Raw genomic sequence first — 25575 nt, forward strand, 5'->3', positions numbered from 1 at the left:
CCACACAGAACTTTCAGCCTCCTAGGCACTATGTGGCTGCTACTGATAGATACAAATGGGTTCTCCAAGTTTGAGATATTAACACTGAGTGAACTTACATTAGGTTTGTATAGGTGTGTCTAGTTAGAAATACTGGTTTAAGACAAAAATAATCCATTAATCATGTAACAGATCTGTGAATTTTTGCATCTATATTGGTTTATCAAACATACAGCAATATTAATACATACAGTGGCAATATTAATATTGTCAAATAATATTGCCACTGAGTTTGATCCTTGCCAAAATCTGTGCTCTGCATGTTTCTTACCCCATGCCTTGGGCTGAAAACCTCCCCGCTCCGCTCCCTCTGCCACGTCCAAACCCTAGGAGAGAAAACACCATTTAACAGCAACAGCATAGGAGCCGCCAATCGCTAGTCTGTCACATTAAAAAATACTATGGTTGAAGAAGAAAACTACTGTAGTTAAAGTTAAACATCATTTACTTCCCAAATTTCCTCACAGGAGAATTTGTTTCCTTAACACACGCAAGTAAGCCACAGTTCATCTAAGACTACACGTTTCAGTAGGACTTGCAATTCTTTGCTATCTTTTCTGTATCTAGTAAAGTAGCTCCAAATGCCAAGAAAAGGACTTACCTAAAGACCCATCCCACATGAGACTGCTATTGCCAAATCATTAGACATTGATCAAAATTTTGTCTTTAAATTTCTCACTCTTGCCTAAGATGCTCTAGAATCCCAGCCTCCCTGCGTACCCTGATCTCTCAAGAAATTCCCCGTCACTTCTTGTCTGTGAGGAGAAAGTTTAAATACTCCATTTGTTTCCTTCTCTGACTCAGCCCACCTGTCTACCCCTACCCTCCTATGCTTTTGCCAACCTGCAACCACACATTTCTTCTGCTTCCCTCTTAATCATAGTTACTGACATGAAAATTACCCAATTCAAATTACTCAAACTTCCTTGTTATCACCCACAAGGATATTCATTTCTATTTTAACAACAACAAATATTTGTTGCCTCCAATTTTGGTTACCAGCCTCAGTTTACAAGCTTCTCGATACAGTGAATGGCTTTATTTTTGCGTGTTGCATAGTGCCAACAAGGCATGAAAATTTTTGTATTACTTAACCATCCATAAAGCACACATCTACGTAAACTGTTAGAAACTATTTCTTACATGTGGCATATTTCTACATAGGTTTTGGATTTTTTTCCTTTTTTAGGACCTCAATATCTGAGGCTTTTCCAGTTTGTTGGCTTTTTTGAGGAAGACTATGAATATTATTTTGTATTACAAGAATAGGAGGACGTCAAGAGCTGCAGACTGAGAACAAAGCAATGTTTATTTTAATGACAAAATTATGTGGTAATTATAAGTCACCAAGCAACTACAAGTTTACCAGAGCACAAAAGTTATAATCCTAAGTCACCAATACACTGGTTGTCCAAACATCAGAATTACCCATTCGAATTTGGATCAAAATTACCCCTTATTTTCAGGGGACCACCTAAACTGAATAAGAACAGTAGCTCCAGGACATGGTAAAACCAGTTTAGGAAGTTCCTATTTTAAGGACTTTCCTTTCCTTCCCCTCACCACTCGTTCTTCCCCTTGTCTTTTAAAACTTGTACAGTGAACTAGGGCATTTCTGGACGTCTAAAATGTCTACCACCTACATTTTTAAGGACTTCTTATAAGCATCAAAACAGCAGGACAGCTTTACCCACACCTGATGAAAGAGTTTACCCACATACAAGATGACAACTGCTAGCTACAGAGGAACCATAGAAACCTGCAGAGGAAGGATTCCCATCCAGCAACACAGAAGAACTGAAATCTGACACTAGGCCAGGCCATCTATCTCTACATTTTCCCTTCTTTGCTCTCTTTTCACAATTGGTTGGAGAGAGGACAGACAGAGGTTAGGAAAGAGGTAACAACAGCTGCAACCCGGCAATCGCCATCCCTTTTCACTGAGCCCACATGTGGAGCTGTGCTCTTTGCTCTGCCGTAAACAACAGTGCCCCAGACCCTGCTGTACCCAACTGATTGTAACTCGGCCTCTGAACCTCCTTGCTCAGCCTACCTATTCTACTGCTCTTCTCTCCTTAACCCACCTAAAATCCCCAATCTGGGAAGCTGATCCATGGCATAACGGGGTCGCAGCTCTCAGATGCACAGAAGTCAGTGCACTCTGGATTATCTTTCTGCCCAGTAAATAATTTTTTTTAAGAGTAGAACCAACTAAACAAGTTTACTTGGGGACACTGTAGGGGCCATCTATGTAATAAATTTACATCCTACAGCTATCAATACAGCATTAAACACCATTTACTAATGATGCGCTGTCCTGGTTTCATCTGGGATAGAGTTAATTGTCTTCCTAGTAGCTGGTACAGTGCTATGTTTTGAGTTCAGTATGAGAAGAATGTTGATAACACTGATGTTTTCAGTTGTTGCTAAGTAGTGTTTAGTCTCAAGTCAAGGATTTTTCAGCTTCTCATGCCCAGCCAGCGAGAAAGCTGGAGGGGCACAAGAAGTTGGCACAGGACACAGCCAGGGCACCTGACCCAAAGTGGCCAATGGGGTATTCCATACCATGTGACGTCACACCTAGTATATGACCTGGGGGGAGTGGGGGCGGGGGGAATCGCCGCTCAGGGATTAACTGGGTGTCGATCGGCGGGTGGTGAGCAATTGCACTGTGCATCATTTGTATATTCCAATTCTTTTATTATTACTGCTGTCATTTTATTAGTGTTATCATTATTAGTTTCTTCTTTTCTGTTCTATTAAACCGTTCTTATCTCAACCCACGGGTTTTGCTTCTTTTCCCGATTCTCTCCCCCATCCCACTGGGTGGGGGGGGCAGTGAGTGAGCGGCTGCGTGGTGCTTAGTTGCTGTCTGGGGTTAAACCACGACACATATTTAAGGGAAACCTGCAGTGGAAAGGGGAGTGGAATGCGAGAGAAACACCTATGCAGACACCAAGGTCAGTGAAGAAGAAGGAGGTGTGCCAGAGGAGGCGATTCCCCTGCAGCCCATGATGAGACAGCAAGCAGGCTGTCCCCCTGCAGCCCATGGAGGTGAACAGTGGAGCAGATGCCCACCTGCAGCCTGTGGAGGACCCCACGCCAGAGCAGGTGGGTGCCCCCAAAGATGGCCGTGACTTCATGGGAAAGCCCATGCTGGAGCAGCCTGTGACTGAAGGACTGCAGCCCGCAGAAAGGACCCACGCTGGAGCAGTTTGTGAAGAACTGCAGCCTGTGGGAAGGACCCCACGCTGGAGCAGGGGAAGAGTGAGGAGTCCTCCCCCTGAGGAGGAAGGAGCAGCAGAGACAATGTGTGATGAACTGACTGCAACCCCCATTCCCCATGGCCCTGTGCTGCTGGGGGAGAGGAGGTAGAGAAAATTGGGAGTGGAATTGTGCCTGGGAAGAAGGGAGGGGTGGGGGGAAGGTGTTTTAAGATTTGGTTTTACTTCTCATTATCCTTGTTTTGATTTGATTGGTAGTAAATTAAATTGATTTTGGTTTTTCCCAAGTTGAGTCTGGTTTTTGCCCGTGACCATAATTGGTGAGTGATCCTTCCCTGTCCTTATCTTGACCCACAAGCTTTTCATTATATTTTCTCCTCCCCGTCCCATGGGGGGGGGGGGGAGGAGCGAGCAAGTGGCCTTGTGGTGCTTTGTTGCTGGCTGGGCTTAAACCACGACAGCTTCACACCGCAATTCAGAGCAGGGACCCAAATTCTGAGCATGCAATCCCATAGTAGCTTAAATCTGTTTAAATCAGAACTACTACAACCGAGGTCTTTCTCACCAGTGATCACAAGCTCTACTCTCTTCCCTGCACTGACAGTTTTGCACGTACCAGTGAGCGAGCACAAAACCACCATCAGAAAACAAAATTATTCGTTCGCTGTTGGATCAGCTCTCCAAACCAGTTCCCTGCTTGCTAAATGCCAGGAAAACAGTCACCTTTACACCAGGATAAGCCACCAAAAAACCCTGTTGTCCCCAGCTACCATGATGCCTGCCCCCTTTTTTCTTTTTTGGCTTGGTTAATTTTAAACTTAGATCAATCCTCTGACAAAGTTAAAATGCACCAGGAGACAGACAGGACCAATTCCTCCCAGCAGTAATGCCAGTTTGTGCTTGTAACATAAAAAGTATAGCTTTAACACTACTCTAAAAAGATATGCATATATGGTTTAGATCACAACAGTCAATGTTTACAAATTTTTTTTTTCCCTGTGGTAATTCACAATCAGCAATTCTTCTATCAACATTTTTATCTACCCACAAAAAGAGAACAAGTGACTTGGCAGTAGCTCATTAAATCTAGTGAGTCTAAAGGAATAGACTTTCTTACAATCAATCAGCATATTGAGCACAAAAGCAAATGACAGACATCAGGCAAAGAACAAAATTACTGCCTTGCCTCGTATAAACCCTCATAACATTTCTTCACATTCCTTTACACTTGGATCTACAAACGGCCGCCTAAAGTATCAAGGCAGCATTGCTTACTCATTTCTGTTCCAGGAAACCAGGACCGGGGAACTATGTTTAAAGTTGATTCTGATCAACATTCCTGCTACTACCCCTATCCAACGTAATTTTAAATTATGAACTATTTAAAACGTTTTTGTTTCCTTTAACATTGTACCTCTGTTCAACTGTGTACTGTTGGGGGGGGGGGTCCTGCTCTCCAGCACATCTCCCTCAGTTGACTAGGTTCGCATTAGCCATCTCTTATTCAATTTACATTTTTCTTTTCTGGAATGAATTCTAGAGAAGTCAACACTTATACCCAGGCAGGCGGCGAGATTTTCTGTTTCCACTAAAACCCGTTGGGAGTTCAAAACACTCATAATCACACAATCAAGTCTTCACTCTGGTACCGTCCACGCATGGAAAGAATCGTTCATCTCATTCACAATGTTTCTTCCCCCAAAACAAACACACACTACATGGGAGCATGAGAAGTGTGCAGTACCACAACTCGGATGGGCCTAGCCCATTAACTTAATAGCCTATTCTGTAGAAAATCCAGTTTGCTGAGCTTGCAGACCTAAATCCTTCCACTGCAACATAGGTGCTTTATTTCAAAACTCAGATTTTCACGCTGACAGGTTTAAATTAGATGAAGACACTTTAAGGTTAAGAAAGAGGCCTAAGAACAGCTGAAAGGAAAAGGAAATGCAGACTGGAAGGGCAGGCAACACCCTAAGATTTGTGCTTATCTCCAACTACACAGTAACTGAACAGCCCTGGTCTCTGCTCTGGAAATGCAGAGCCAGCCATCTTCCCAGCAGACGCCGAGGTGACGGAGGCTTAAACATTATGAAGAGATAAGGAGGCTAAGTATAGAAAGTTTGTATTCTAGGTATTCCATACTACCAAAACAAACACTGAAGCTATATTTAATGATTCAAATCACTTTTGTCTTATTAGTCATCATAAAGCTAGAAGCATTGGATCAGTTTTATATACTGCATGTACTCTATAACCATTTTTAGAAACACATGCAGAAAACTTTCAACTCTAAATTTATGTTTGAAAGAAAATAAATAACTTATGTTAAAGCTAAATTCTGGTTAATCTCAAAAAAAAAAATATTTTACATGACACACACAGCTTCCTAACCAATGCAGAATCAACTACAGCAAAACTAAACAGACTTCAGATTGTGACCTCCAGAAAGTCTGCTCTACATTCATGTTTTAGAAAAACCAACATCCTTACTAGTTCTGGCAAAGGAAATCCAAAATATATTCTGTGCCAACTGTGCTAAGCTTTTAAAACAAGAAAATGTTTAGAAATGCAATTCTGGCTCATTTTTTTCAAGGATAGCATACTTATCTAAAAAATGTTTAAAAAAAAAAAAGAACAAGAATACAAGCTGGACTATAGTCAGATATTTACAAAAAGGGTAAGCTGCTTTGCTTTCTTATACAGCCAGCAGAAAAAAACAAAAGTTTGAAAGGCTCCTTGTCATGCTGATTAAGTCTAAAATTAAAACATAATGTTTTTCCATTTAATTTTTATTTCTGTTTTGCTAAAAAAAAAAAAAAAAAAATCCCTGTCAGCATCCATATTTATGGCATGCTCACGTTACTCTGGAAAGACGAAGAGGAAGGGAATCACGGAACAGAAGTAAAAGCAACAAATCCATTTTCACTTTGCAAACCAGGAGAATTGCTACACATGAATCTGTAACAACTTCTATGCTGAATCAAGTCCAAAAGTTCATCTACCTGCTATCCCATTATCAGCTATGGTCAATTGGATATCTAGGGAAGAGTACAAGAACTGAAACCACAGTACAGTTTCTCTGGACACTCTCCTGGTCTTCAACCATTTGTGGCTCAGACTTCTTCAGCCAAAGATAATTTACATACATCAAAACCCTCAGTGTTTTTTCTTTTTCTTGCTGTGGTTCTTTTTTAGGATGAAATTGTCAAGTCTCTCTGTGTGTACATTTTCAGCACCCACAGGATCTTATTGAAAGGAGTTCCTCAGGTTAACTACATGTATGAAGAACCACCTCCGTAAGTTCATTTTGAACCTGTAACCTACTGACTTAATCTCATATTCCCTCATTTGCATACTTTCTTGGAGTGATCAATTGATTTCCCCACAGAACCTTCTCTGCAGAAATTTTACAGATCTCTACCATACACCCACTCAGCCCTTTCTTTTGCAGGTGGAGAAGCCCTAGTCTGCTCGTTCCTCACGCCCCATAAATGCAGTCTTCCCAGTACCTTCAAAAGCCTTTTCTAGCTCTACCACATCCTTTTCAACATGGAGTGGAGGACAGTGGGAGAACCAGACCTGAAATGTTTATGGTCGTAATTTTGTAATTTTTGCTTTCTGTTAATCAGTCAATAACGTGTATCTACTTCAAATCCCTGATCTCCTGCATACCAGCAACCAGTGGTGTTTGTACACTGTATACCTACTACCCTATAAGGTTGCAAGGAATGTCACACAGTCATTAATGGAAGATCTACTGCACAACGAAGCTGGTGCCTATGTTGGAGATATGCAAGAAACAAAACAAAGGATGCTACTTAACCCCTGTAAGGAGTTGGAGGCATGACCCTGAGAGAAGGGAGTACCCAGATAAGCACAAGGGAAACTCTACTACTGATAAAGTCAAACTTTGAGTGAACTATCCTAATTAGCATAGTAAAAACCCCACCCTCGGGTAGGGAAAGCCCCCTACCAACAGCAGCCCCTTCCTCACGGCGGCGCATGCGCAATAAAAGAGGAGGATGCTGTGACTTTAAGCGGAGACGAGGCTCGCGAGAACCAATAGGAGCAAGGGTGAGCGAAACTGTAAAAGTACTGATTGCTGTTGCGCGGGGTGTATAAATGTTCTCCGTGTGTTCACCGAGGGGTGCTAGCTGTGTGGAGTTACCACCTCGTACCCATCTCTGTGCAAACATGAAATAAACAAATATCTCGGCTCTGCGTGTTATCGGCTCTTCGCACACCGGGTGAAGAACCCCGTTTTGGGACAACACCTACAGCACCAAGGCTGAAATACTCAGTATCAGGGGTTTTCCCCCTCAGTAAACAGGACATTATCACCCCAGTGTCAATCCCATTTCTGCTATTTTCAGTGCACATCATTTCTTAAAATTAGGCTGTTCTACAGTGAAGCAGTAATAGGATGGCCCAGCAAATCTTCCCCTAGAAAGCAGCCAGTAAGATAACCCCAGCTTGAGAAGGTAGCTTAAAATAGAGAGACAGTGCATTGCTCAGATATTAGCTGACCCCTAATTTTGTATCCAATGCCTAGATTCCTACACACACACACTCTGCATGAAACATTTCTGAAAAAGGGTTCTGTGGTGATTACCAGCAATCTATTTACTTTCAGCTGAAGTACTTTATCCCACATTTGACTATCCTGTGTAACAGAAAAGAAAGACTACTAAATGAAATGGTGGGAAGCTTTTTTTTTATTATTTCTACTAATATCCAAAGAAAGAAGGTCATGCATCACTGAAATACTGAGAAGTGAATTACACAGCTTTATACAACTCCCTGCAGATTTCAAGGGCTTGCATTATAAAATTAAATTAGGTATTTCCTGCCACAGAATACACACACTTGTAATATAATGATCCTGAAGTTCAACAGGTTTATCATAGACAGTTGCAAACACTTCATTAAGATACTTTGCTCATATGAATGTACAGTCTAAAATATTTGGCAGAGAGATACAGTAATACTATGTACACTAAGCCAGTGAACAGAAATTGGTTGAAGTTGTTCCTGTTTCTTCAGTCAGATATGACAGTTTGATCTGATGATTAAGTGCTTTGGCTTGAGACATATGATATTCATCTAGAGCTACAGTGTTGACAACAAAAGCAGTGTATTGTCCATAAGGTTACAAAGCAAAAAATAGACTGCATTTGAAATTAACCTCTAAGTTTCACCCAACAATTTAAAAAAAAAAATCCTACCTTTATATTTATAATTTGAGTATAAAGGATTATTTTATAAAACAAATAACCAAAAGACTTACATTCCATCTATTAACAGTGCTAACATACCAAAAACTGTAGCTATGAGCTATACCACACCCTCCCCTGCAAAGCTACCTCGCTGCACACGCCATTTGGTATTTGCTGATTCACAGGTACAACTGAGTCATTCTTGTAACCCTCCAGAAGCTACATGTCTTTGCATCTTTCCACTCCTTCGAGATGCAGATCTGGAGACTATGAAGTTGGACGTGCCTGTCTTTGAATGCCTCGTTACTAGATATTCCAAAGAGAAGAGAGTCCTCTGAAGGCAGAATTTTTCACGAGTCAGACATTACTTAAAAGTACATTAGCTCTGCTGTGCACTTTATTAATTTAACTCATTTAATACCCACTTCCCCACACAATCTGCACTGTACCTCGGTTACTCATTTTCATTCCTCCTGCTCTAAGGAAAACCAAGCCTCTTTCCACTCCAACCTGTGAAAATCCAAAGCAACTACACATCCCTTGATTCCACATCAACTCCATTTTCAACATCTTTCCTATCTCTTCTACATGATAGGATTGGAGTTGTACCTAAGACTCCACAGTATTCTTTTTCCACAGTTCTCATCAACTCTTCCATGCCAAATTCCTTCTCTTACCAAAAAGCCCCTAAGGTGGCTTGTACTTTCCCTGATTGGGTGCCGAAAACAGAAGGCAAGCCTGACAACCAGATCCACCCCAAAGAAACAGCACAAGTACACATCAAATCCTTCCCCAAGAGCCCTACAGATGGAATCTCTTGTACTCTCCTGCTGCCAAGGTACATCCTGAGGAGCCCAGTGCACTCCCACTCACAGGAGGCTGGCATGAGTCGATCTGGGAAAACAGCTCTCCGTAGCCAGAGCACACAAGCCTGCTACACAGGAAATTACCATAAAGGTGATTTGCATCAATTCTTTTAAGTTGTTCTGAGACCAAGACATGACAAGGGGTAAGGGAGGGGGGATGTACCTAAATTAAAGGTGGCTGAAGTACTTATAGAATCAAAGGATAACCAACAAATGCTTAAAAAGAAGTGTTTAAAGAAATAAATGGGAGAGTTCCATTTCAGGACATGAAATCAGTGCCAGTCCCACAGCAATGCCACCATCTCACCTCTCCCACGGCCACGTTTCCCACGGTCTGAAGGCCTGTCTCCTTGATTGTTGTCCACTCCATTCTCTTCAGCTCTAACTGTGGAGAGAGGACAGCTTAAGAGAAGCTTTAGAGACTCATACATGAGACCATATAGCCATCTGCTTAACCTGAACCCCAAAAGAAAAGGCAAGGTTTTAAAGTGGGCTGGTCAACAGATCTCAGTCACCTCTCTTCTTTGGGGGCCTAACTACAAGCAAGTTATGTTTACTTTGCACTGGACAATTAGGAAGCAAAATATCTAATAAGAGGGAAATGTCCCTCAGCAGACACACTTCTGTTTTTAAAATAAATAAATAAATAAATAAATAATGCAGTGTTTTGCAGCCTACACTATTAAATTAATTACGGCCTCACCTCTTTAACGAGGTAGGAAATAAAGCTGCCTCATACTACACTTCCTTGATAACGCGCTGAGTGGCAACAGTGAAAGAATAAGGGATAACCAAGAACACCAACTCTTCTCCTGTCTGCCCATACCATATCCCTGTACAACCAGGGAAACTTAAAAGAACTCTCCTCTGTATTTAAATCAGAGGGATGATGACTGGGTGAAGGTGAAGCATTAGAAAAGCACTGCAACTTAACTATTTTGTGGAAAACTCCTGAGGAGATACTCTGAAAGATGGCTGGCTCCTTGAAGAAAGAAAGAAAGAAAGAAAAAAAAAAAGGACTGGCCACTTAAAACACTTCTGAGATTTTGTACTGCACAACTTTTCCTAATGGCAGCAACAAAATCATTAATGCTTGGACTGGGAAACTGGAAAGATAATATCGAGATTTGGTGACCATCTGAAAAGTCTTTAATTCCAGTTTACAAAAAGAGACAAGCAGCATCTGGCTCTGGCAAAAATTTTGCCCCTCACTTTCATTTTGATGGATCCGATTTACATTTTTTCTAAGCATAGCTGCAAGTTTTATTAATATTTTTTCCTATCTTGACGTTACTCTATTCTACAAAGTTTCACAATATCTTCACTGGCACGATATTTGAGTATATTCCAATAATGAATTAGAAGAGTTGGCTAATATTGTAAATATTTTTCCTGCTTTTAAGTGAAAAGCTAAACATATGTTTTTCATTCCAGTTTCTCTGCTCATCTATCAGTGTTGTGTATGGCCCTTACAGGCAATGTATATAGCTTTGATACTGCTGATAAAACTTAGAGAAAAAAGCAACGTGCATCCAATGGTGATCTAATGTGATGCTACCTAACTTGGAAACATCAGTTTGCTTTTGTACAATATATTATTGCACCTGTATAAACTGTAGCAAATTTTTAAACGTTTCAACTCAAAGAATTTTCTCTGTTGTAGAAACTCACCTTTGGTTGGCTTATGTGAGTAATATATGCTAGAGATTAATAATGATCCCAGTCTTTTCATTCCCCTTATGAGAAGATGAGAACATCTTCAGGTTCTCCCACTCATAAAAGGAGATGGAGTCAAAGCTGGATAATTTTTTCATTAAAAGAAACAAAAAAGTGTATCAGCTGTGCAGCAACATACTTGCTCTCAAGCAGTCTTACAAAGACTCAATTCTAAAACTTACATAAAGAACAGCAATGTGTAGAAGATCAATTAATCAAAAAAGGACAGAAATTTAAGTTAAATTGAATGTCTCTAAACAAGCACGGACTATCCCGAAACCAAGTCACATAGACAGATCAAGCATACCTGTCGCACAAACAAGTTATGATCCCTTCAGCACTGAGCTATAGCTCAGACGGACTTTACTCCATTAAGCATTCGCTCTCAACTCAGCCAGTTTCAGCTACAAGAAAAGCATCTGAATCTTTAAAAATGAACCCCTATACGTACACTCTCGGCCACGGCTGCCTCCTCTTCCCCGTCTGTTGGAACTTCCCCGTCCATGACTCGCTTCTCTGTCCCCTCGTTTTTCTCTGTTCTCTTTGTTTTCTGAACTTTCCTTTCCAAGGCTTTTCTTCTTTCCCCCTACAGTCTCCCAAGAAGTCTATTTGGAGAGAATAGAATTAGATACAAAAGTCAAAAAGGAATAGACAGCTCTCAATGCATACTTCCACCTCACACCCCTCCAGTTCATGGAAAAAAAACAGGTATTTGCATAACATCACATATGTAATACCTTGCAAACTACGCTGATACAAATGGAAACATGGGCTGTATTTTTGGGAAGAGATGAGAAAGAAACAAGTTTTAGAAGTTGAATTTTCTTATGGAATGTGAGAATCCCAAATATTTCTGGCTATAATGGACTTTTACTAGTTCGAGGAAGCCTAGATATGACCACATTGCAGAAAATCTGCAAAGCAAGCAACAGTTTCCCTCTCAGCTACCCCCATAAATCTAGCAAGGGAGCATGCACAGAGCTATCTTTTTCTCCCAAGGAAATGAAAAAATGCTTATAAGCATCATTGAACAACAGACTGCTGAGAATAAGTACGGGGGGGGGGGGGGGAAGAAAAAATAAAAACTATCATCCAGACGTACTAGAATTCAAGCACCAAGAGACAGAATGGCATAACAACAACTTGAGAAAACTGGGGCCATGATAAGCCAGACCATCTACTCTTAACAGCTACAGCTCATCACACACAGCAAAATACAAGAAAAACTATGTCTAAACAAGACAAGGGACCAAGGTCCAAACATCAGGTTTCAGCTTTAATATTAAACTCCATCTTTAAAATAAACTTAGGGATCGTATCGACTCTATAGGAATTGAAAATAAAATTACTAAAACACTTGCTAAGAATAGCACAGCAACTCATATATTATGCAATTGCATGGTTAGTCTATTGAGCCGTAGTTGCAAAGCAAAGAAGAAGAAAGGTATTATTTGCAAACCATTAAGATGGCAGATAGGTTTATATATACACATCCCCATCTCTAAGAGCTTATACTCTAGGTATTTAAGTGGGAAATTTGCATATGCAAATAAGGTGCCATCAACTGTGAAACACTATGTAAAAGCCATGACCTCTGACAGGCACCTGCATCAAACAAAAAAGGTCGGTTATCAGTACTTTTAGGTCCTGTCCTATCTCCTCTCAATTCAGACAACAGCAACTCAGAAGCCCTCACAAGGTAGGCAATGACCAGCTAGTCCAAGCTGCCTAGAATTGAGAAAACTAATGCTATTGAGAAAGCGTGTAACAAAGCAGTTTACAAGTATAAACTCCATGTTTCAGTGTCTCCTTTGAGAGAATAAGTACTAAGAGAATGGTTACTCTAATTTTTTGACATGGTATAGGTGAGAAAGAAGGCTGAAATCACTTTTCGATTTAATCTCCAGTATAGAAGACTACAACACCATAAGCCAATTTAGGTGAGGTGCAGACAGCGCAGATTACAAGTACAGAACTACGTGTTTGAGCAACACCATGTTATTTGTGCAACAGAAAACTGTTTTCTCCAGTAACTATCATATGGCTTCACCTGCCATAGCCTGTGTAACTGCATGTGTAACACACTAAAACACTCCTAGAGCTTTAGGGACACTTCACAGGAGAGAGAGAAAAATAACTGCACTGACAACTGAAGAACCAAATCTATATAGTTCAGAATGCACTACTATTTCACTGATGGGCATGATGCCAAAAGATCTTCAACCATTTTAAGGAATACCCAAAACTAGATGATCCTGCAAAGCTTAAGAGGAAGCAACCTCTCCTTAGTAAGGTTTTACATGACTTGGGAAGGATCAGTAAAAGGATGACTATGAAAGCATCAGATCCATGCTTTCCCACAAAGTAATTTTGAGGAAAGCCTTGAGAAGTTGGGCATGTCCTTTAAGATAAGAGGATGATGCTACCTCTGGGCATGGGAATCCATCACAGACTATCAAAGCTGCCTGGTTTTGTAAGGGAGCTAGCTGATTACAATTTCAGCTGAGGATGCCTGAGGCAACCCAAATGACAGTTGTGGGCCTGACCTTCGTAAATATCTAACAGAAGCCTTCTTACTGGCCTGATCTTAGATGGAAAGAAAAATAATCTGAAAGGTCCCCTTTGTTCTATCTTCAGAGGTTTTAGCAAGTAAAACATGGTGAGGCATAAAATGGATCTTACACCTGTAGGAAGTTAAATTAATAGAAGTCTTGGGCAAAGAAACATGCCCTTCTCTACTCTCATCCACAAGCCTCTGTCTATCCAAAGCTAGACTGACACAGCTGTTGCAAGTGAAAAGTCTTCATAAAGACTAACAGTCACACAGCATAAAGCCTTAAAGATCACAGCATTAAAAAAAAATGTAATGGCCTTAAAACAAACCCTTCAAGTTGGAGGCCCACAAACTTCCATAAAGAAGAATAAATTTCTTCACACTCTGATGAGGACCCCTTCTAATTAATACTCCTTCCTCCTTGACCCCTTTAAGTTCTCTGTATTTGTTTCTGAGTTGCATTTTGTCTATGGAGAGCAGTGGGTTCAGAGGGACTTATCCATATGTTCTGCTCTTTTGACATGTTGCTTCTAATTGATAAATGAGTTCAGAAAGTTTCTTCCATGTCATGATCACTTATAACAATTTGCTCAAGTAAGAAAACATTTAACATTCCCTATCAACCAGAAAACCATTTTCAACTAGAAAATGGCAAATACGAGAAGTACAAGAGAACACAAAACAAGCACATTACCAAAACGGACTTAATCAAGGTGAAATGCTCTCTTCTACTCCCAACTTAGCAGCTTGCTCAGTATTATATACTTCTGTGGTTTAGACGACCTCAACTCTTATAAATAAAAAGGGGATAGAAAAGAAAGCCCCCTCAGTCAGAACGGTATGTGTCCTAGATTTAGGGGGTGTGTGGGGGGTGAGTTTCCTCATTAACAATAAGCCAGACTACACATCCTGACAAATCACAGGAAATACTAAATGTTCAGCATTAAGAAAGAAAGTCCAGGTGTCTTTCCCAATTTAGATGAGATGGAATCTAGTTTACTGCCTCAGATAAACTGTAAGAAGTCCCTCCAGCAAAAACTTCAACCGCAGCAAGACATATTTTCCTGATATCTCTTGGGATGAAAAATTGTTCTGTGCAACATTAAAAGTGACATTATTTGTTGTTACATACACATTGTTTAGTCTCCTCTTTCTGTTTTTCAATAAAGTAATGCAAATGAGCAACACAGTGAAAGGAGTAACTACTTGCTGTATCCTCTTCTGCCATTAGTAGCATTGTCAATGCAACTTTCAGATGTGAAAACCTCCTCCAACTTCAATATTGGCAATGCACACCTACAAAAGTTGCACAACTTAAAATATCTGCCTGCCCTTCAGGTTTATAAAGATTGCCCATTGTGGCAAACAGACTCAGGCCTCAAGATTGTGGAAGTGCTACAGAGTAACTACAAATACTGCAGCATAAAACAGGCCAATGACTGACAGAGCACTGAGTTCTGCTGCAGAGTTAAAATTGCTGCATGTAAATGAAAACCGGAGGACTCTGCAAGAGACCAGCTGAATACCCACAATATTTTCAAGGTTCACCCAACTCTAAGGTATGCATGCAGCAGAGAAGCTGCCCCAGTGTCCTGGTTTCAGCTGGGATAGACTTAATTTTCTTTCTAATACCTGGTATACTGTTATGTCTTGGATTCAGTATGAGAAGAATGTTGATAACACACTGATGTTTTCAGTTGCTGCTAAGTAGCGTTTAGACTAGAGTCAAGGATTTTGCAGCTTCTCATGCCCAGCCAGCAAGAAGGCTGGAGGGGCACTAGAAGTTGGGAGGGGACACAGCCAGGACAGCTGACCCAAAGTGGCCAACAGGGTATTCCATACCATGTGACATCATGCCCAGTATATAAACTGGGGGGAGTGGGGCTGGGGGGATCACTGCTCGGGAACTAACTGGGCATCGGCCAGCGGGTGGTGAGCAATTGCATTGTGCATCACTTGCATATTCCAATCCTTTTATTATTACTATTGCCATTTTATTATTGTCATTATTATGATTACTAGTTTCTTCCTTTCTGTTCTATTAAACTGTTCTTATAACAACCCACGAGTTTGGTTTGGGTTTTTTTTCCCGATTCTTTCCCCCATCCCACTGGGTGCAGGGGGAGTGAGCGAGTGGCTTAGTTGCCGGCTGGGGTTAAACCACGACAGTCCTTTTTGGCGCCCAACGTGGGGCACGAAGGGTTGAGATAACGACAAACCTGACCAGAGCTTGTTAAAACAAATTTGTTACAAGCATTCATTATATTGGTCTAATAGTCGATGGTCATAATGTCGATTTATTGGCTCTTAGAGTTGTGGCGCTCGTTTTTAGAGTTCTATTATGTATCACCTCACTTGCTGTATGTAGTCCCTGTGCTGATGCACATCCGTGGGAGGTGGATTAAGGTTTTCACTTTGATGTACTGTGTAATACTGGCTTATGGTATGATAAAATTATCGGTCGTGGGACTAATCTGGTATTTGCACTCAGCATTGTCGTCACCTCTATACTTTGGGAGCCATCTGTGGGAAACTATTAATCGTTACACCCTTTACCTTTCCTCCTCAGAGAGCCAATCTATGGGCAAGACACCTTTCTTCCCCTTCCCCTCCAGTCTAATTACAATAGCGTTTGAGAATTTTGAAAATTTTTAATATCCTTGGGATGTTGAAACCAGCATGGTCCTTTTTCTAGGAACTAGCATGTTCCTGAATGTGGTTCAGGTCTTGCTTAGGGTTAAACAACTACTTAAGAATACCACCCAGAGATCTGCCCCGAGGCTGGATAATTATGAGTGGCAGGGTGCATGGGGTAGTATGGGCAAATGCCTAGGGCGGTGGGCACCTCCGGTGTTTCGGAACTTCACCCTTGAACAAGTGCAGAATCCGGAAAAACTAGTAGAACATTTGGAAAAAGTATGCTGTCACCCCGACAATTCCAGGGAGACACAAATCACTGCAATGTGCTGGAGCCTGGCCCATGCCTATCGAGCCCTGGTCAACACTACTCAGTACCCTCAAGGGGAAGAGAAGGTCTCTGGATCTAACAGCAAGGCGACAGGCACCATGGCCACTCCAACCCCAGTGACAGGCACTGCAGCTGAACCAGCGAACCAACCCGCACCAGTATCAGTTGCGTCAGGTTCCGGGTGGTGAGCAGTTGCACTGTGCATCACTCGTTTTGTATGTTCTTTTATTAGTACCGTTGTTGTTGTTGTAACTTCTCTTTTTGTGTTGTCCCAGTAAATTGGCCTTATCTCAACCCACGAGGTTCCGTGGTTTTTTTCTTTTCCCCTTTCTGATTCTCCTCCCCATCCCACCGGAGGGGGGCGGGGAGGAGTGAGCGAGCGGCTGCGTGGTGCTTTGTTACCGGCTGGGCTGAAACCACGACAGTCCTTTTTGGCGCCCAACGTGGGGCCCGAAGGGTTGAGATAACGACAGATCTGGCCAGAGCGTGTTAAAACAAATTTGTTATACGCATTTCTTATGTTAGTTAAATAGTCGCTAGTCACAACGTTGGTTTATTTGTTCACATGGTGGTGTTGTGTAAGTTCTTATATGCTCTATGTATTCCCTGCGGTTACGTTTATCACCTCTGGAAGAGGGATCGGGATTATCATTTTGCTGTACTGGGCAATGTCGACTTGTGAAATGATTACATCACTGGTCATGAGGTTAAGCTGGTATCTGTATGCAGCATTGATATCATTCCCATACCTCGGGCGCCTTCTATCGGAATTTATTGGTAATTGCACCCAATCCATGGGGAAGTCGGGGGGGATACTCCCCCCGTCCGTTCACCTCCCTTCTCTCCTTCCGGCTAATTACAACAGCTTTTGAGAATTTTGAATATCCTTGGGATGCGCAAGCCAGTGTGCTGTTAGTGCTATGCCTCCTGAATATGTTTCGGGTCTTTTTTAGGGCTACAAGAAAGTTTTTTAAGAATACCACCCAGAGATCTGCCCCAAGGCTGGATATTCATGGGTGGCATGGCATGTGGGAGGATATGGGCAGGTATCTAGAGAACTTCTCACCTCCAGTAGCTTGGAAGTTCACTCCCAAACAACTACAGAACCCTCATGAAGTGGTAGAATATTTGAAAGGAAAATGCTGTGGCTATTCCAAAGACATACAACTTACCACACTGTGCTGGGCCCTGGACAGTATCTACCAAACACTGCTTGATATTAGGCAGCACCCTCAGGGGGAAGGGAGGGAAAACAGAGCGACAGGCACCGTGGCTACCCCAACCCCGGCGACAGGTACTGCAGCTAAACCAGAGAACCAACCTGTGCCAGTATCAGTCGCCCCTATACAGAAGAAGAAACACACAAAGAAATCAGTTCGCTTAGTGAGGGATGAAAGTGAACCAGGGTCATCATGAGAACAGGAGGAAGAGGCAGAACCTGAAATAATCACCTGATCTCTATCCCTGAGTGAGTTGCACCACATGCGAAAAGATTTTAGCCGCCACCCAGGTGAGCACATTGTTACCTGGCTGCTCCAATGCTGGGATACTGGGACCAGTAGTTTGGAATTAGAGGGTAGGGAAGCCAAGCAGCTGGGATCGCTGCCTAGGGAAGGGGGCATTGACAAGGTGATTGGGAGAAAAACACAAGTCCTCAGCCTCTGGAGGCAACTTCTGTCAGGTGTGAAGGAAAGATACCCCTTCAACGATGACGTTACATGTCACCAAGGCAAGTGGACCACCATGGAGAGAGGTATTCAGTACCTGAGGGAATTAGCTGTGCTGGAGGTGATTTATAATGATCTGGAAAATGCGCAGTCACCCACAGATCCAGATGAAGTCCAATGCACACGACCCATGTGGTGGAAGTTTGTACAGAGCGCACAATTGTCCTATGCCGACTCACTGGCAGTAATGTCCTGGAAAGAAGGGTACGGACAAACGGTGGACGAACTGGCTGTCCAACTCTGGCAATACGAAGGAAGTCTCTCTTCCTCCCTACAGCCCTGTGTCTTGGCTGTAGAGGAATTGTCCCGGGAGTTCCAGCAATTCAAAGTGGATATGTCCTCCTCCTCACCTGTACAGGCCCGCATCGCAGCTATTAGGAGTAAGTGTTCCTCTGCCCAAGAGAGAAGAGGGAGAAGGTACACACGATGGGCTAGCCTGTGGTTTTACCTGCGTGACCATGGAGAGGACATGAGGAAGTGGGATGGAGAACCTACCTCAGTCCTAGATGCACGGGTACGAGAGTTGTGAGAAAAAGCAACCAGAAAAGAGAATTCTTCTCGGAAAAATGCTGCTCCAGTTTCCCCGTGCGCAGTCCCCCAGACAGAGTAGAAGGGCTCATCTCATTTCTGATCCTCTTGAAGGGACTTCTGATTCACATTCGCGAAAAGTGAGTAAGGGATACTCTAACCAGGATTAGAGGGCCCTGCTTCCAGCCAGGTGGAGGAAAGGGACAACCGGGTCTATTGGACTGTGTGGATTCGATGGCCTGGCACGTCAGACCCACAGGAGAATAAGGCTCTAGTAGACACCGGCGCACAGTGCACTCTAATGCCATCAAGTTATAAAGGGGCAGAACCCGTTTGTATCTCTGGTGTGACAGGGGGATCCCAAGAGTTAACTGTATTGGAAGCTGAAGTAAGCCTAACTGGGAACGAATGGCAGAAACACCCCATTGTGACTGGCCCAGAGGCCCCATGCATCCTTGGCATAGACTATCTCAGGAGGGGGCATTTCAAGGACCCAGAGGGGTACCGTTGGGCCTTTGGTATAGCTGTACTGGAAACGGAGGAAATTGAACAGCAGTCCGCCTTGCCCAGCCTCTCTGAGGACCCTTCGGTTGTGGGGTTGCTCAAGGTTGAAGAACAACAAGTGCCAATTGCTACCACAACGGTGCACCGGCAGCAATATCGCACCAACCGAGACACCCTGATTCCCATCCATAAGCTGATTTGCTAATTGGAGAGCCAAGGAGTGATCAGCAAAACTCACTCACCCTTTAATAGTCCCACATGGCCAGTGCGGAAATCTAATGGGGAGTGGAGACTAACAGTAGACTATCATGGGCTGAATGAAGTCACGCCGCCGCTGAGTGCTGCTGTGCCGGACATGCTAGAACTTCAATACGAACTGGAATCAAAGGCAGCCAAGTGGTATGCCACAATTGACATTGCTAATGCGTTTTTCTCAATCCCTCTGGCAGCAGAGTGCTGGTCACAGTTTGCTTTTACTTGGAGGGGTGTCCAGTACACCTGGAATCAACTGCCCCAGGGATGGAAACACAGCCCCACCATTTGCCATGGACTGATCCAGACTGCACTGGAAAAAGGTGAAGCTCCAGAACACATGCAATACATTGATGACAACATCGTATGGGGCGACACAGCAGAAGAAGTTTTTGAGAAAGGGAAGAAAATAATCCAAATCCTTCTGAAAGCCGGTTTTGCCATAAAAGAAAGTAAGGTCAAGGGACCTGCACAGGAGATCCAGTTTTTAGGAATAAAATGGCAAGACGGGCGTCGTCAGATCCCTATGGATGTGATCAACAAAATAGCAGCTATGTCCTCACCGACTAATAAAAAGGAAACACAGGCCTTCTTAGGTGTTGTGGGGTTTTGGAGAATGCATATTCCAAATTACAGTCTGATTGTAAGCCCTCTCTATCAAGTGACCCGGAAGAAGAATGATTTTAAATGGGGCCCTGAACAACGACAAGCTTTTGAACAAATTAAGCGGGAGATTGTTCATGCAGTAGCTCTTGGGCCAGTCCGGGCAGGACAAGATGTTAAAAATGTGCTCTATACTGCAGCTGGGGAGAATGGACCTACCTGGAGCCTCTGGCAGAAAGCACCTGGGGAGACCCGAGGCCGACCCCTGGGGTTTTGGAGTCGAGGATATCGAGGATCCGAGGCTCGCTATACTCCAACTGAAAAAGAGATATTGGCAGCATATGAAGGAGTTTGAGGTGCCTCAGAAGTGGTTGGTACTGAAACACAGCTCCTCTTAGCACCCCGACTGCCAGTGCTGGGCTGGATGTTCAAAGGGAAGGTCTCCTCTACACATCACGCGACTGACGCCACGTGGAGTAAGTGGATTGCACTGATCACACAACGGGCTCGCATAGGAAACCCCAGTCGCCCAGGAATTGTAGAAGTGATCACGGACTGGCCAGAAGGCAAAGATTTTGGAATGTCGCCAGAGGAGGAGGTCACGTGTGCTGAAGAGGCCCCACTGTATAATAAAATGCCAGAAAATGAGAAGCAACATGCCCTGTTCATCGACGGATCCTGTCGCATTGTGGGAAAGCATCAAAGGTGGAAGGCTGCTGTATGGAGTCCTACATGACAAGTTGCAGAAACTGCTGAAGGAGAAGGTGAATCAAGTCAGTTTGCAGAGGTGAAAGCCATCCAGCTAGCATTAGACATTGCTGAAAGAGAAAAGTGACCAGCGGTCCATCTCTATACTGACTCGTGGATGGTGGCAAATGCCCTGTGGGGGTGGCTACAGCAATGGAAGAAGAGCAACTGGCAGCGCAGAGGTAAACCCATCTGGGCTGCCACACTGTGGCAAGATATTGCATCCCGGCTAGAGAATCTGGTTGTAAAAGTACGTCACATAGATGCTCACGTACCCAAGAGTCGGGCCACTGAAGAACATCAAAACAACCAGCAGGTGGATCAGGCTGCCAAGATTGAAGCAGCTCAGGTGGACCTGGACCGGCAACATAAGGGTGAGCTATTTATGGCTCTGTGGGCCCATGACACCTCAGGCCATCAGGGAAGAGATGCAACATATAGATGGGCTCGTGATCGAGGGGTGGACCTGACCATGGACACTATCGCGCAGGTTATCCATGAATGTGAAACCTGTGCTGCAATTAAGCAAGCCAAGCGGCTAAAACCCCTGTGGTATGGAGGGCGATGGCTGAAATATAGATATGGGGAGGCCTGGCAGATTGACTATATCACACTCCCACAAACTCGCCAAGGCAAGTGCCATGTGCTTACAATGGTGGAAGCAACCACCGGATGGCTGGAAACATATCCTGTGCCCCATGCCACCGCCCAGAAAACTATCCTGGGCCTTGAAGAGCAAGTTTTATGGCGACACGGCACCCCAGAAAGAATCGAGTCGGACAACGGAACTCACTTCTGAAACAACCTCATAGACACCTGGGCCAAAGAACATGGCACTGAGTGGGTATATCACATCCCCTATCATGTACCGGCCTCTGGAAAAATCGATCGATACAATGGACTGCTGAAAACTACACTGAGAGCAATGGGGGGGTGGGACTTTCAAACATTGGGATACACATTTAGCAAAAGCCACCTGGTTGGTTAATACTAGAGGATCTGCCAATCGGGGTGGCCCTCCCCAACCAAGACTTCCACGTACTGTAGAAGGAGATAGAGTCCCTGTAGTGCGCATGAAGAGTATGTTAGGGAAGACAGTCTGGGTTAGTCCCGCCTCAGGCAGAGAAAAACCCATCCAAGGGATTGCTTTTGATCAAGGACCTGGATGCACTTGGTGGGTGATGCAGAAGGATGGAGAAGTTCGATGTGTACCTCAAGGAGATTTGATTTTGGGAGAGAATAGCCAGTGAATTAGGCTGTATGATGTTAACTGCTAAATAACCTGCCAATGTATGTCATTGTATCTATAGTGTGTATATGCCATATCAAGGGTATTACAATAAGAATTACCCAAATGACTGCAGGATGGACTTTGAAACTGAGCCAAGTGCAACAGTGATGGAACTTGAACTGGTGCCCAGCGATTTCCTCCAGATCAACATCTTCAACCTGCAGACCAAGGGCATGGGTTGCACCAAATGTACTAGCCACAAGTTCCAGAGGCAGCATACAGCAACCCAACACCTCACACCATCTCTCCTATCTTGAAGGACTGTTACAACAGATGGAGCCCCAAAGTCATGGACTAAATAAAATTGATGGACGCATTAGAGGGATAGCCCATAGACTAAGAGAATGCTATTTGTGTGTGTGGGGGGGGTGTCCGTATACATATATATATCAAAGACAAGGAAAGTGGTGGTGATTAACTGGAAAAATGTAGGAACTGGGCATGATGTAGATGGTATAGAATAAGGGGTGGATAATGTCCTGGGTTCAGCTGGGATAGAGTTAATTTTCACAGGAACCTGGGAGGGGGCACAGCCAGGACAGCTGACCTGAACTAGCCAAGGAGCTATTCCATACCATGTGACATCATGCTCAGTATATAAATGGGGAGCGGGCTGGGGGAGCTCTCTCGACTTTCGGTGGGGGAAGTGGGTGGGGGAAGTGGCGGAGCGTCAGGTTCCAGGTGGTGAGCAGTTGCACTGTGCATCACTCGTTTTGTATGTTCTTTTATTAGTACCGTTGTTGTTGTTGTAACTTCTCTTTTTGTGTTGTCCCAGTAAATTGGCCTTATCTCAACCCACGAGGTTCCGTGTTTTTTTTTCTTTTCCCCTTTCTGATTCTCCTCCCCATCCCACCGGAGGGGGGCGGGGAGGAGTGAGCGAGCGGCCGCGTGGTCCTTTGTTACCGGCAGGGCTGAAACCACGACACTGGTATAGTGTTATGTTTTGGATTTAGTATGAGAATAATGTTGATAACACACTGATGTTCTTCCTTTCCATTCTATTAAACTGTTCTTAACTCACGAGTTTTTACTTTTTTTTTTTTCCTCGATTCTCTCCCCCATCCCACTGGGTGGGGGGAAGTGAGTGAGCGGCTACGTGGTGCTTAGTTGCTGGCTGGGGTTAAAGCACAACACCTGGTCTCCATTTCCTTCAAAAGAATTTGAATGGAGACATGGAAATCAAAAGCTTCCGAAACATGACTTTCCCTATCACTTCTAAGAAGTAGAAAGGCGCAGCAAACAGAAAGAGCAGTTTAATGTGAAAGTAAAACCTTACCGTGTCTGAAATTCCTTCCAGCAGTATGTTGATTGCTCTGTTCACGTCCCCATTACAATCATGTAGTGCCACTATGCACTCATCCTGGTTTTTCCCCGTCACTTCCATAAGCTGGCAGTAAGAGTCAGACATGTTAAAATATCCAAATTATCATCATAAGAAAATAAGAGTTAGTACCACCACAGATTCCAAGAAAGTGCGTAGCTACTATGTCAGAGCAAACTAAAATCCTAAATAAAGGTATCTGCATTTTACAGATCTGCTTGGGACTCAGACAAGAGACAGGATGAAACACAAATTAAATGGTAATCAAGAAAGCACTTTCGCATTTTTTTTTCCCCTTTAACTTTATGCTTGCAGCAAATACTGTCACCCCAGCGACAGTAGTATATGAGGGTAAAGATGTAAAAGACCAGGATAGCTCCAGTATCGCCCTCTTTATCCCACTCTGTGAGAACAGACATAAGGTAAGCCATGGCAGAGAACAGATCCATCTGGAAAAACATCCAGGCTAAGAAAAAGGTTTTTTTTTCAGCCAGATCAGCTCCCTCGATCCATTTCAGCATAAGGCCACACAAAAGGCATAAGCGATGGCTGCTTAAGGAGACCTAGTACTGAATTATGCTCCGTGGACCTGCGGTGCACATCCTGAGGAGTGTGGGATGGAAATAATCGCAGTCTGTCATCCAGCAACTTCACCCAAAGAAAAAAACCTACGTGAGCTAGAAATATATATGCACAATGTAAAATATTGGAGATTTCCTATGCAGAACTTAATTCTTATCCTTCCCACCAGCAGAGCTACAGGCACTATTGATGAGGGTTCTTTGGCTTCAGGAAGTACAAGACTTCACTTCTGGCACATCAACAGAACAAGTTTATAACAAGAACAACAAAAAGCACTTAATAATGCTTCAGAGGAGGTTTTACAAAGGAAAAGAAATCAAGAAATCTGCTCCTCTGCTGCATTAATGCATTCACGCTAATTCTTCTCTCCTGGGTATGCTCCTAGGTTCTTTGCGAGTTGTGTTCGCTAGGGCAAAATCACCAGTACTGCTTGAATTAATCATCTCGGCTATAATTCGGTAATGAAAGCTCAAGCATCTACACCCAAAACTCAGCATGGTAGAGGAAATGGTGTGAGATTTCATTTTCACAGTATAATTCTGTCATTTTAATGCATACACAGATCTGGGAGGTCAGATTTTTTTTTTTTTTTAAATAACACTTCAATTCGCCTTTAAGCTATGATTAGATTTTTACTTTTCCTGAAAAACAGCCAAGATATTAGCAAACTCAGTTTACACAGGTGACATTTTTCCCATGTGCGTGTACACGTGGACAAGCTGAATGCACTCTTTATTCTGATGATCATTAAGCATCAGGACCATACTAGAGAGATACAGTCTGGAAGAGACATCAGCACAGATGAGTTTTGGCTTAAAGGCTTGTCTACAAAGGAAAATACACTGGTATAACTATACAGCCAGAGCTATATTACCACACAGTTTCTCGTAAACAGACTTTACAGTGCAATAAGAGCACCTTTTCCTAGTTAAACTTGCGTCCTTCTGAAAAAGGTTTCATCTAAATCAGAAACAGATGCTCTAGCTCAAAAACGTAAGCCAGCTTTGGAGCAACTTATTGCAGGGCATAAAAACTCTGTACCACAAGAAACATACTTGTTTCACTTTATCTTCAAAATCTGCATCGTTCTTATCGTAGATCATCTGAGCAAGGCGAATCTGTTCTGCTGTTGCCTGAAAAATGCAAACATCCAATAAAGTACACAAAAGGTAACAAAATATTTTTTTAAAAGTATCCCCTAGTGTCACTATATTTTTTTTCCTCCAGATTCTCAAAAAGAACATACACAACAAGCACAGAGGTGCTATGGGGAAGGGATTAATAGCTCCTCTATGCCCATTTTATAGTTAAAAAGTGAGCTGGGACAGAAGCAATTTCAACATGTTCTAATGCGTTTGAACCACAGTTAAAGGTCACCACATAGACAAGACAAACATATAATAAAAGAGAATTTACCACAGAAGCCTACGCTTT

The 25575-nt window shown here is 43.1% G+C and overlaps 1 protein-coding gene across 10 annotated transcripts in view; it reads right to left on the minus strand.

Moving 5' to 3' along the window:
- Positions 1-25340, minus strand: part of LOC104320491 (ubiquitin-associated protein 2-like) — a 204438-nt gene extending 179098 nt beyond the window's left edge. For 6 of the 10 annotated variants that reach the window (XM_069775292.1, XM_069775293.1, XM_069775289.1 and 3 more), the window contains exons 1-4: positions 25197-25339; positions 23515-23625; positions 11516-11669; positions 9656-9733 (exon numbers count right to left, since the gene is read on the minus strand). In XM_069775292.1, coding sequence (XP_069631393.1) covers positions 9656-9733; positions 11516-11669; positions 23515-23625; positions 25197-25244 — 391 coding nt within the window. In that variant the 5' untranslated portion in view covers positions 25245-25339. Of the gene's footprint in view, positions 1-9655; positions 9734-11515; positions 11670-23514; positions 23626-25196 lie in introns of all 10 variants that reach the window. The other 4 variants (XM_069775291.1, XM_069775290.1, XM_069775286.1 and 1 more) reach the window with 1 other exon arrangement.
- Between the last annotated feature and the right edge of the window lie 235 nt (positions 25341-25575).

Source organism: Haliaeetus albicilla, chromosome W (assembly GCF_947461875.1).
Source record: "Haliaeetus albicilla chromosome W, bHalAlb1.1, whole genome shotgun sequence".
Classification (NCBI taxonomy): Eukaryota; Metazoa; Chordata; class Aves; order Accipitriformes; family Accipitridae; genus Haliaeetus; species Haliaeetus albicilla.